The following is a 13,986-nucleotide window of genomic DNA, read 5'->3' on the forward strand; positions in this document are numbered from 1 at the left end:
GAAGAAGAAAGAGCTCATATTGCCCTCCTCAAAGAAACTGTAAGACCAAATCCAACTTGTTTTTATCAACCTTTATTCAAAGAGTAAGGCTTTTCACACAGAACAATTTGTGAGACCTGTCAAGGTACTCTTCAGCATAGCCTGTAACGCCAGCCTCACCATCCATACCAACATGTTTTGCACTTCCTTGCCCTGGACCTTGTCGGCCACCCTCTTCCATCACACCCTCTGGAACTTTTGCTGTATGATTAATAAGACTACCTTGTATCCTCCATGGGTACAATGGAAACATGGATCTCCCATAAGGACTCTGCTTCCCTTGTCAAGCTCTCAAATGGATGTTTTTGTTTTGTTTTGTTTTGAATAATTTCATCCCTTTTATACCTCTGGCCCAGAGGAGTCGTGTTTTTCCTGGTTTCTACTGCCACTTCTAGACAATTATTTCTCCACCTTCTTGAAAAAAGCAAGCAAACCAACAAAATTTGCTCTCAATGCTTGAGGCTTAGGTAATTTGACAGTATTGTTATCTACTAATCTCCCACTTATTCCCACTGAATTATTGAAGATAACAGTGGCTATTGTGTATTCTAAATCCTGTCGTAATTCTGGATGACTTCATAACAACATAAATTTCCATTCAACACTCTGACTTATGAATTTTTTTTTAACCTCTTTTCATCACCAGCTGTACTCCTCAACCCCTCCACTGGTACATATTACCATGGTTACAAACCTTGGATTTTGTCATCACCCATAACTGCTCTAATTCTAAAACTGCTATTCAAGCATATCACTCTCTGACCACAATCTCCAATCTCCTCTCCTACCTTGCTTATCCAACTATATCCATTATGATTATTCTTTGGACTTAACAGATCATCCAGGCCTTTGATCCCTCTTCTCTACCCCAACCCATCATTTCTCTCTTTTCATCTTTCCCTCTGTGTCCAACCTAAAGTGCTTTAGAATCACACTGTTCATATCCCAAACTTCCTTGTATTTTTGTCTTTTCCTTTTACCCTTTCATGAAAATCTCATTCCTGCATGAAATCAACATTTTCCTTATTACCTGCATGCCAGCTGTCTAATTGTTCTGGGCTGAATGTTGTGTTCACCCCAAATTCATACATTGAGGCACTACCCACCCCCCAGTGTGATGGTATTTGGAGATGGAGCCTTTGGGAGGTGATTAGGGTTAGATGAGGTCAGGAGGATGGGTCCTAATAATGGATTAGTGCCCTTCTAAGAAGAGACACCAGAGAGCTTGCTCTCTCTCTCTCTCTCCCCTGCTACCCCACCTTCTGCACACAAAGAGGTCTTGTGAGCACACAGGGAGATGGCGCCACCTACAAGCCAGAAAGAGAGTTTTCACCAGGAACTAAATTGGCACCTTGATCTTGGACTTACCAGCCTCCAGAACTTTGAGAAAATAGATCTATATTATTTAAGCCACCACTCTATGGTGTTTGTTACGGCAGCCTGAGATGACTAATACACTAATAATATCAAGGAAAGTCACACAATAGGATGGATATGTCCATTGTAAATTCATCATCACCAGTCTTAAGTAGGTCCTCAAACACTGACCAGGAGTCCTAAATTTCATTAGTCAACTAATTCTACTATTCACTGTAAGATGGACTGTTTGAATCTTTCAGCGGGTGACTTTGTCTTTTAATTTGCAGATAAAGCAGAAGTTACCAGATGGGAACTTCCTCAACTTCTAATAATAAATGCTTAAAACTACTTATGTTTGGACCTGTGCTCCCACCCTTCTCTATGGTTACAAGTGAGAATTAGTATCTTTAACCAAAGCTCAATCCATGCACCTGTGCCTTGGATCCCGGTGCTCTTCCATATTCTCACTTCTGATCACATTTTTCTCTCTTGCGTTTCTAACGTATCCCTCCCCCTGGATTCATTCCATCAACTTTAAAATGTGCTCAGGTCATTTCCATGAAAAGTAACAACACAGCGATAGGGATAAAATACCAATATCCCAAGTGAGTTGTGTGATTCTCACTTCCCACTCTTTTAGTCTCTTCTATTTGACTTCCACCTTCATCATTCTACTGAAACTGTGCTTATTGATCTGCAGGAACATTGTGTATAAAAGGAAACTAGCTTTTTGTCCATGATGAGAATGTCAAATACGTTTTCTCGGTCTGTCATTTTTCCTTTGTGTTTATGATGAAACTTGCTTCATGGATTAAAAAAAATTGTCTCTTCAATTTTATCAATCTTTTCTGTATGGCTGCTGGGTTTGGGCATACACAGGAAGTCCACTTCTTTGAGGGACTTCCCTGGTGGTCCAGTGGGTAAGATTTCACACTCCTAATTCAGGGGGCCCAGGTTCAATCCCTGGTCAGGGAACTAGAGCCTTCATGCATGCCACAACTAAGAAGCTCGCATGTTGCACCTATGAGCCTGCATGCCACAATTAAAGATCCTGCGTGCTGCAATGAAGATCCTGTGTGCCGCAACTAAGACACCGTGCAACCAAAATAAATAAATAAATAAACACATAAATTTATTTAAAAAAAAAAAGAAAGTCCACTTCTTTGAGATTATAAATGATGCTTTGACAATCTCTCTGGCTTATAGTATTTTAGATTTGAGGACATTTTATATGTCACAGTTGTAATTTTGTCTTTTTTTAAAAAAATTTTGTCTTTTTTGATGGGGAGAACAAGGTGATTGGGAAAATGGTGAATGAGTATGATCTGCCCATTCAGTTCTACAGAATTCTTGTAAGTTAAATTCGGCATCTACTGTTTTCATTATTTTTATTGTGTCTTTCTACCTCTCTGAATAACCTTTGTGCAAATTCTTGGATAAATAAAGAATTGCAATAGGTGCCAAAAAAGTTCAAAAAGTAATGTGAAAACTCATGTGGCTGTATAGTAGTATTGTACTCTGCACTGCATATAATTGATTAGTTATCACCGGATTAGTAATCTGGAGAAAGAATGAGACCCAGGACATATAGCTCAAGATAATTAAGAAAAAAGCTTTATCACATAAGGCCCCCATGTGGCAGTTTAATGGCACGCTGTACATAGAAAAGATGGTTTAAGGCAAAATCTTGTTCAGCAAGTGCCAATGTCAACTGAATCCCCCTAAAAGTAGCATTTGAAAAAATAACATTATCACGTAATCATCTAAGATGGAGTTTTACCAAGTCTTCAGTCATAAATATAAATTCGTAGTACAAATAACATGAAAATGTACTTGAAAGGCTAGAAAGCCAATTTTGAGAATAATGACACCTCACTTTTCTCTATTTGACATGACCACTCATTTTTGTCTTCCTGATAAGTGTTTCAGACATATGTGTTCTCTCACTCCTGCAGGACAAACCAGCATGGAATTTTCTTGATAACTGATGGCTCTGCACTCTCTTTTCTATGCAGTTTTCATCTGTGTTTAAACAACAGTTTCAATTTGAGTAGGGTAAACCTCCTTACAAGCCTCTATGTCACCACAGAGCCGACAAGAAATGTTTGGCAACAAGTGCACTGATCTGGAAAAACCTCCTACTTTTATTTATGTGAAAGATAATGTTTAAAAGTCTGTCTGAATTGTTTCTTATTTTAATATCTGAATATTTATCATAGTAAATTAGTTAAGACAGTTTTTTTTTCTACATGTATTTTCATTCTACTATGATTAGGATGAGTGGATGAAAGGGCTCAGTCTTTGCCCTGATGATTTCAAATAGAGCTTTAAAATTTTTTACAACCTCGGGAATTAGTAACCTACAGCTTTAATATACGTAACTCTGTTTTAAAAGCGTTCAACATAGAGTAACAGTAACCTCCTGTAGTACTTTGTATAATATATAAGTACAGAGGTATCTACACTGTATCTATTTATCTATTCTATAGTATTCTTTGACAGAAATGTCAAAACCAGAGCTGGAAGTTTAATGGATTTTAGAACCACTAAAACTTTAAAATTAGAGTAAAATAATTCCAAATGTGACTTCCAGTTAAATTTAATGAACATTTGAGAACCTGTTCTATGTACAGCACCGTGCTAGGCTCCACAGGGATAGCTGTCAATAAGGATTTCACTCTAAAATCTGCGCATATTCATTTGCAGCAACATGGATGGATCTAGAGATTGTCATACTGAGTAAAGTAAGTCAGACAGAGAAAGAGAAATATATGATATCCCTTATACGCGGAGCCTAAAAAGAAATGATACAAATGAAGTCATTCACAAGACAGAAACAGACTCAGACTTAGAGATCAAACTTATGGTTACCAGAGGGGAAGGCGGGGGGAAGGGATAGTTAGGGAGTTTGGGTTAGACATGTACACACTGCTAAATTTAAGATGTATAACAAACAAGGACCTACTGTAGAGCACAGGGAATTCTGCTCAATGTTATGTGGCAGCCTGGATGGGAGGGGAGTTTCCGGGAGAATGGATACATGTATATGTATGGCTGAGTGGCTTTGCTGTGCACAGGAAACTATCACAACTCTATAATGGGCTATACCCCAATATAAAATATAAAGTTAAAAAAAATATGGGCATATTGATGCAAAGAGAGGTGAACGGCCGACCTAGATGAGCACCAGAGACCTCGGGCCGAAGCCAGGACCTCCCTGCTGGTAAAGCTGGATGGGTGGAGAGGCTCTGGAAAGTGGGCGCTAGGTTCCAAACACTGCCCGGAGGCTCACCGCCTCCACCCCACTAATTCCGGGAGCACTGCCCAGGACGGGAGAAGGGTGAAAGGAGCAGAGTGTACATTCGCACCGCTCTCGTTCTTTTGTGGGTGGTCAGTCCGGGCTGCAGGCCTTGCTGGAGGCTAGGGTAGGAGCGAAGTGGCGTCAAAAATCCCACCACCAGACACCGCAAGAGGGATGTTCTGCGGGCAGTTTCCCTCTTTGGGCTATCCGTAGCTGTCTACTAGGCCAGGGGAGGGCGTTAGGACAAAAGAAAATCCGCTCCCTTCCTGGGAGTCAGCCCTGGGTCAGGTGCGGGAGCCGGCGCTGCCGCTGGCTCGGCGTTGTAGCTACGGATGCCTCTAGGCTGGGGAGTCGGATTCTGGGAACGGGATCAGCCGTTAGAGCTAGCGATCCCAGCCGTTAGCTGGGCTCCGGGCAAGGGTCGTCAACACGCCCGGAGCACTCCCGAGTCCCGCATCCCACAATCCCCAGGCCAGCTGCGGCGCTGCTCCCCTGGGTGCCGACTGCCTGCGGCTCACCGGCTGCGAGCGCGGGCCGGGAGTCTTGACAGCTGCCCACGCGATGGGGCGGGGCTCTAGCAGGTTGCTTTAAAGATCTGCGCGGCCAGCCCCGCCCCTCGCGCGCTGTGATTGGCTCCAGCTGGGGCGGCGTTGGCCCGATAGGGGCAGGGAGGGCGGGCTGCGCGCGTGAGGCCCGTGGCTCTCTGCGGTGCCGGCAGTTGGGGAGCCAGTGGCGGTTGAGCGCGGGTGGTTGGGCCTGCGGGGCCGGCGGGCACGCGCCTGCGCGGCCGCCGAGGTCCCTGGGGGAAATAGGGGAGCTGCTGACGCCGACCTGAACGCGCCTCCCGGCGGCTGGCGGCGCGCGCAAGGGCGGGGGTGGTGCGTGCGTGTGTGTGTGTGTGTGTGTGTAGCTCTGGTGCGGAGCGCCAGCCGCCAGTCCCCGGGTGCGAATCCCTCACCGTCCTCTACACCCTCCCTCCGTCCCCCCCTCCTTCCCTTCCACTCTCCCGCGGCCCCACGGCCGCACGCCGAGCGAGAGCCCGGGGAAGCAGGTGTGGGCAGCGGGCGGGGTCGCACGAGACAAAGGGGGCGCGGGGGTCAGCCCGCCATGGCCTCCCGGAGCCTGGGGGGCCTGGGCGGGAACCGCGGCGGGGGCGGCGGCGGCGGCAGGAAGAGCCTGAGCGCCCGCAACGCCGCGGTGGAGAGGAGGAACCTGATCACGGTGTGCAGGTACGGAGCGGCCCGCCGTTTGGGAGAGAAGAGGGGGGCCGCCGGCGCCGCGGGCTCAGGGTTGGGGCGAGCGCGAGCCCCTGGGGGTCCCGGAGATAACTGGCTGTAGCCCCGGCCGCTACCGCGCCGGGCGTGTCCGCGGCGCGGAGCGTCCAGAGAGGGGCCGGTCTGGGTACCGCCAAGGCCCCGGACTTTCCATCAATTTCAGTGCTGGGAGCAACTGAGGGTAGGGCTTGGGGCGGGGCTGGGGGAGGATTTGTTTCGAATGTGCAATCTAGTGTCTGAGTAAAAGAGGAGGGCAGGGAAAAAGAGCTCTTTTATTTAGTGCGCGTTAAGCTGTCGGGCAGCTTTTAGTAAAGTAATCGTTACTGTGATTGTTTACTGTGTTGCCTCAAAATCGGAGTGCGTTTTGTTTGTGTTTTGGCTTGTTTACATATATGTTTTCCTTTCGTGCCACAAATATTAAGTGCCTACTACATGCTAGCTAAGTGTGTGTGTGTGTGTGTGTGTGTGTGTCGCCGTCCGTGCCCTCTCCACTGTAAATTTCAGTATTAGTGCTGTTTCTGCAGTTGAAAGCAAGAGTGGGACTGTCGAGGATACCTAGTCAGTGATTTATTTCAAGGTCTGCCTTTCTTTAATTGTTTTCTATCTGTAATTGTAGTATTCCCTTACTTTAGAAAATGTAGAAACATAAGAGGAATAATGACTTTCAGCCAGACCAGTATTCAGAAATAACTGACTTTTAACATGCTGACATTTTCTTTAAGTCTTGTTTCTGGGTATTAAAAAAAATTGAAGTCCTAAGCATTCATTCCTTAGGAACTTCTTTAAACCATTAAGTTGCTGTAAAATTACGTTGTTCCATCAAACCCCTCTTCATCAGCTGTTGAAAATCCTGTAAGCATGAGAGAATAATGAGACCTTTTCCTCCTTTGCAATTTAGATCTGTATTTTTTTCTTTTCCTTGTGTAAATAATGTCTAGCATCTTAAGCAGAATATAGGTATTTATACTAGGACTATATTCAATAACTTTCAAATAGATATTCAAACTTTCAAAATAACAAGTGATTTTTTGTTTTTTTTACCTTAGACTATTACAGCTGTTTGCCCATCTAGCAGGAAGACCTGTCTTACTGACTTATATGGCACCTGGAGTTATAAACAGTAAAATATTAATATGGAATCTGTTGAATTTACCATTTGTGCTGTCTAGGATGCAACCTTTGGAGGAAGATAGGTTGTATGAAATTTTTTTTTTTTTTTTCTTTTTGCGGTATGCGGGCCTCTCACTGTTGTGGCCTCTCCCGCCGCGGAGCACAGGCTCCGGACGCGCAGGCCCAGCGGCCATGGCCCACGGGCCCAGCCGCTCCGCGGCACATGGGACCCTCCCAGACCGGGGCACGAACCCGCATCCCCTGCATCGGCAGGCGGACTCTCAACCACTGCGCCACCAGGGAGGCCCTGAAATTTTTTTTACATCTAAGCAAATTTCTAAAAATTAGGTAAATAGAACAGTAAGCAAGGCTGATTTTCTTACCTTTACATGTATTAAGAAGAATTATTTTTTAAAAAGAGAATGTTTTCAAGCAGACCCCAACATATACAGTGATTCTTGGGGTGATGTATTTCATAAAGGCTCCATAAGTGTTAAGCTTCATAGGGCAGCGACCATGTCTGCTTTTTGCTCAGTTTTCTTTTTTCTTTCATTCTTCCTACCATAGCATCTGACACTCAGTAAGTATTTATTGTATGAGTAAATCCAGTGGAGGGTAACAGTTTTTGTTTTGGGGAGTTTTGTTTTGTAGTAGTGGCAGCTGAAGTGATTTTGAGTGTTTGCAGCATGGTGTTAATTAACCAAATGTTTCAACCTAAGATTTTAAACACCTGGGCTGACATATATTGCTCTGAATCAGTGTGGCAATCTTTGGAATGGTGGATGTTGAAGATTTGGGGTAAAACACAGTAGATGGGAAGAGGTTTTATGCCCTACTCATTTTTTAAGACAGAATAAAAACAGATGAGAAAAAAAAATCAGTGGAGGGTACTATTCCCTTTGCATCTCCATTTTTGTCACGGCATCAGAGGCAGTTCAGGAGAAGAAAGGGACTTGTACCTCAACCTTAGTTAAGATACATGTTAAGTTATGTTTTAAGAAATTTCAGTCACATCACACTGATTTGTGTGGACTGTTGTCTGGGCTAGCTGTATTTTTGTTATGTTTATTTGCCTAATTCTTGTTCTCTACTCTGAAGTGAGTATAAGTGCTGACTTTAGTTACAGTTTACATGTAAACTTAGTATTGTAGCTAAAATAAATTTCAATTTCTGGCTTAGATTTCAACTTGTGTATTTATTTATGTGGATAATTCTACAAACACTGTTCTTCACGTCCAGATAGTTGATGGTGCATATAAATTATTATCCTTGTGTAATAATGGGATGTATTTGATAGGCTTTGTCTAAAAGCCTTTTATTTTTTGGAAAAAAGTCACTGTAAGCCATTTGGAAGTTTTAAGTATCCCCACCTAAATTCAGCAAAATGAGCCAATCAATACTTATGCACTTCTGTCGGTTTTCACTTTCAGAGTTAACCAAACCCTGGGTACCTCACCCATGTCTCTTAATGAATTTATTTAAAAGTTTTTATGTAGCAGATCAGACGTGATTTGGTATTTAAGTTGGGAAGAAGCTGGTTTAGTGGACATATAATTGAGTTCTAAGTTTACTTTGTCATTAATTGTGTGTCTTTTAATAAGCCCATTTTCTAGTTTTCTCATCTGTAAAATAAACTTGGACTAGATCATTGGTAATCTTCAATGACAGCCCTGAAACTAATAATAGTCTTCAAGCAGAATGAGTTTATATTTGGTTTTGAATTTCTCCAAACATGAGCAGGGTAATGGTAGACATATGTTTAATGGTAGCTGGATGAGCCATGTGCATTTTTCTCTGTAAACAAAAACATTTTGAATTGTGCCTTCCATATTGTGACTCTCTGCTGATGTTCTGGAAAAATGGAACAGTATAGAAAGCCAAACCAAACCAAAACAAACTCCCCCCACCCCCTGACTATCATTCTGTTATATGTATTAATACTTATACAGTAATGATTTTCATTACCCCTTAAACAATTTAGGCATACTGTACTCTCAGTTTAGGTTTACAACCTTATTATGTAACTACACAATTTTTTCAGTTTAAAAACGTCTTATATAAGAACAACATCATTACAGTTTAAACTTTGGAAGTGAGTTATTTGGTTAGGTGGGATAGTCAGGAATTGAATTTTGGTTCATTGTGATTGTGTATGTAATTATTTCATCATTTGTATTTTTTATGAACATTTATATATTATAGACTAAAAACACTTAGTACTTCTCTCAGCAAATAAGTACTCTTTTATGATATTTTTCACAGATTGTGGTGGAGAGAAAGTAGGTCATTTGAGATCTCTAAATGTTCCACAGTCAACTCCAAAATATTCATAGACTGACTTTAGTTCTGTGTACCAACTAGTATTTTCCCTGCATATTCTCTACCATTTAGAAAAATTAAATTGTTAAAGTCCTTCAGAATTTTTTTTAACCTGCATTTTTCATCCATAGAAAATCAGGTACTACTCATTTTTTTCTATCATTTTTAAGCTTCATAGGTTATTGAAAAACGTACATATTCCTTTGATTTTAGTTCTGGTGACAAGGAGAATTAAAATATAAATTCTCTTTCTGTGGGTTAACATCAGTTTATGAAAAATAAATTATTAAGATAAACATTTAAATATACATGGATAAATATTTAAAAATAACATTTGTTAAATGTTTGAACCAGTTCTTTAAGAGAAGCTCCCCACACAAAGTCATACGTTTCCCGTCTTGTGCATGGAAAGGATTAATGAGAGATTGAAAGAGGTAGTATGATGAGCTAAGCACAGTGGAGACCAGTGATGATTTTCAAAATTAAAGTACTTTTAATAACATGTACATAGTTCTTAGTTTTCTATAGGTCAAGATATTATTTCATAACATGAATGTTAATTCAAATAACAGTAGCACCTCATTTTCTCAGTGTTTTTGGGAAATGAGATGCTCATATTTTTCATGTAACTGATGTTTGAGTTAAAATTCTATCAACTGCAGTGCTTTTACTCAGCATTTATTGTGGTGTGCAATCTTCCGTATAACTGAAGCTTATAAATTAAGTGTTCAGATTTAAACTACAATAAAGAATATTTAAAACATTTTGGATGAACTCCTTTTAAAAAAGGATTATGCAGGGACTTCCCTGGTGGCACAGTGGATGAGGCTCCGTGCTCCCAATGCAGGGGGCCTGGGTTTGATCCCTCGTCAGGGAACTAGATCCCACATGAATGTCACAACTGAGAGTTTGCATGCCACAACTAAGGAGCCAGCGAACCGGACCAAAGGAGCCAGCCTACCACAATTAAGACCTGGAGCAACCAAATAAATAAATAAACATTTAAAAAAAAAGGATTATGCATTTCCCTACCTTATTTTAAAAAACTCTACATAGTATAATATAATCCTTATCATTGACTTTACTCTGGATCTGTTTCCGTGAATATACCCTGTGTAGTGGTTGCCCTTGGACACTCTTGAGGTACATAGAGCTGTTTGCTACATGGCCTCAGAAGATTGTGTGTTTGGAGTTCTTGGTCTGTTTTTGCATTTACTGTCTCTTCCTAACAAGTTAGCTGTTATTTCTTGCAACTCTGCCTGTTTCTACCAGCCTTTTTCTTTGTGCTTCTCATCCTGACTTGCTCATTATAATTGGTTGTGAACTAGGAAAACAGAGAAGTAAATTTATTTTTTTTTGTTAAAAAAAAAAAAAAAAGTCACTGAGAGGCCCGAGTTCAGTGAGTGAGCTTTAGCACTCTGAACTTCTTAACATTCTGGTTGCTGAATAATCGGGAAAAAAAAAAGATCTATTCCTATGCTTAAGAAGGATGGAGGCGGGTTCGAGCCTTGGTATGGGAAGATCCCACATGCCACGGAGCAACTAGGCCCGTGAGCCACAACTACTGAGCCTGCGCGTCTGGAGCCTGTGCTCTGCAACGAGAGGCCGCCCTAGTGAGAGGCGCCTGCGCACCACGATGAAGAGTGGCCCCCGCTTGCCACAACTAGAGAAAGCCCTCGCACAGAAACGAAGACGCAACACAGCAAAAATAAATAAATTAAATTAATAAACTCCTACCCCCAACATCTAAAAAAAAAAAAGGATGGAGGCATTGCAGATATGTGAAGTATTACCGAGTATTATTGGTGGTATAATCCTCTAAATAACTTTAAATTCAGTGACTTACTTGCCTTGTTACTATTGATATTTGCTTGAGAATGCCCTTTTAAGACTGTTCATACCTTGCCTATCGTGATTATATTTTTGGCTAAAGCTCTTTTAGTCATGCTGTACGTGGTAGAACTTTGGGTTGGGACTTTGAGCAACATTACCTGTACTGTATTGCTTTGGAGAAGGTTCAGTATCATTTCTAAAGATTCTTAGAGCCCTAATAGTAGGTTTTCACAATGGAGGTAGGATGATCATCTTACCAGTTGGAGGCAGGCTTCTCAGCATTCACAGAAGGTAATTATCTCTTCCCCTAGCTTAACTGGGTTCATATTCAACTGACAACAGAGAATAGCTGACCCCTACACATTTATTAGAGGGTATTATCTTAACTTCACTGCTGACTGATAAATGTCAGAAGTCAGGTGAGAGATATGATATTGAAGGGGGAGATATGTGAAGCTTATCCACTGTTATATTCAGTCTTACAGGTTTATAAAATGTATCTCTCGATCAGTCCAGATCATCAGAGAGAAGTTGAGTATGTAGACTGCATTGCTTTGCACTCTCCTTTCCCAGTTGCTTTTGCCCCTCTCGTGCATTGATAATATTCCATCAGCCTACATTGAGGGTCAGTAGAAGCAATTACAGAGGATCTTCTTGAAATTGTTGTCAAGAACATTGTTTATTTTGTCAAAAAGTATCTTTTGTGAATATTTTTATGAGAAATATCTGTCTTTTTTTAGTGCCAAGAATTGTAGCTTTCGGCAGTTGATTTATTTATATCTACTGGACATGAATGTGTAACTGACAACTTCTCTTTTTCTCATACAGCTATTAGAAGTCTTAGTGTTAAATCTGTGGCCAACCTCTAAAACACATGTAGAGCATCATGGTGATGTATCAGTATTTAGTCTCATTTCTAGCTACAATTTTTCTATATGCATATAAGTCAATTTTTATTGACTTATATGCATATAGAAAAGTACACACAGCATAGATGTATAATGAATTGTTTTTGCAAAGAGAACACAACATTGTAACTAGCACCCAGGTCAAGAAAAAGAGCGTTACCCAGAGGAAATGAAATCATTATGTCAGAAAGGTATCTGCACCCGCATGTTCATTGCAGCATTATTTCCAGTAGTCAAGACATGGAAGCAACCTAAGTGTCCATCGATTGATGAATGGATAAAGAAGATGTGGTACATAGATACACAATGGAATATTACTCAGCCATAAAAAAGAGGGAAATCCTGCCATTTGCCACAGCATGGATAGACCTTGAGGGTGGTATGCTAAGTGAAGTAAGTCAGAGAAAGACAGATACTGTATGATCTCACTTATATGTGGAATCTTAAAAAAAATCATACTCATAGATACAGAGAACAGATTGGTGGTTGCAAGAGGCAGGGGGTAGAAGGTTAACAGAAGGGTGAAGATGGTCAAAAGGTACAGACTTCCAGTTTTAAGATAAATAAGTTATGGGAATGTAATAATAATAATAAAAGAGAGTATTACCCAAATCCCCAGAAACCTCTTCCTTGCCTTCTTTCATACTACCCCTATGAAGGGTAACCATTCTCCTAGCTCTCAACACAGTTGTTTAGTTTTGCCTTTTTCTGAATTTGAATGTGTTGGGTCTTTGTCGCTGCACGCGGGCTTTCTCTAGTTGCAGCGAGCAGGGGCTACTCTTTGTTGCCTTGTGTGGGCTTCTCATTGCAGTGGCTTCTCTTGTTGTGGAGCACAGGCTTTAGGCACACGGGCTTCAGTAGTTGCGGCTTGCGGGCTCTAGAGAGCAGGCTTAGTAGTTGTGGAACACGGGCTTAGTTGCTCCGCGGCATGTGGGATCTTTCCCCACCAGGGATCGAACCCATGTCCCCTGCATTGGCAGGCGGATTCTTAAACCACTGTGCCACCAGCGAAGTCCATGTATCTTTTTCTATTTAGCTTATTTTGCTCAACATTATGTTTGTGAGAGTCACCCTTTTTGTTGCACGTAACTGTAGTTTGTTCATTTTCATTGCTGTATCTTTTTCCATTGTATGAATATGCCACAGTTTATCCATTCAGCCTAATGGACATTCGAGTTTTTTTCACTTTTTGACTATTACTAATTGAATATTCATGAATATGTATTTTGGTGAATATATGTACAGGTTTCTGTCAGATATATACTTATGAGTGGAGTTTCTGGGTTATATGGCATGCATATGTTCAGCTTCAGTGGATAAAACAGTTTTCCAAAGGCGTGGTACCAGTCTGCATAGTAGTGAGCAGTGTACAGTTGACCCTTGAACAATGCAGGGGTTAGGGGTGCTGACCCTCAGTGCAGTCAAAAATCTGCATATAACTTCACAGTGGGCCCTTTGTATCGGTAGTTCTGCATTCTCAGATTCTACCAACCGCTGATTGTGTAGTACTGTATTTAGTGGAAAAAATCTGTGTAAAAGTGGACCTGTGCAGTTCAAACCCGTGTTGCTCAACGGTCAACTGTATAAGAATTCCAGTTGCTCTATGTGCTCACCAACACTTGAAATTTTGTATTTCCCTGATGTCTGTTGTTAAGCACCTATCCATAAGTCTGTTGGCCATTTGGAGTCTCTTTTGTGAAGTGCCAGTTCAGGTCGTTTATCATCTGGAATATCTGACTTTTTGTTTGTCTGATGTGTAACTCTTTGTACGTTCTATGTGGGTCTTTTGCTGGATATATTTAAGGCAAGCATCTTTTCCCATTTGGTGGCTTGATTTTTCATT

General features: G+C 41.5%; 1 protein-coding gene across 5 annotated transcripts in view; it reads left to right on the top strand.

Moving 5' to 3' along the window:
• Window positions 1-5,791: 5,791 nt before the first annotated feature.
• RUNDC3B (RUN domain containing 3B) overlaps window positions 5,792-13,986 on the top strand; it is a gene marked incomplete at both ends in the record, with an annotated part of 153,899 nt that continues 145,704 nt past the window's right edge. For 4 of the 5 annotated variants that reach the window (XM_082632760.1, XM_082632758.1, XM_082632761.1 and 1 more), the window contains one exon: window positions 5,807-5,928. In XM_082632760.1, coding sequence (XP_082488886.1) covers window positions 5,807-5,928 — 122 coding nt within the window. Of the gene's footprint in view, window positions 5,929-13,986 lie in introns of all 5 variants that reach the window. The other variant, XM_082632762.1, reaches the window with a different exon arrangement.

This window comes from Mesoplodon mirus (genome assembly GCF_964341445.2).
Source record: "Mesoplodon mirus genome assembly, chromosome: 9".
Classification (NCBI taxonomy): domain Eukaryota; kingdom Metazoa; phylum Chordata; class Mammalia; order Artiodactyla; family Ziphiidae; genus Mesoplodon; species Mesoplodon mirus.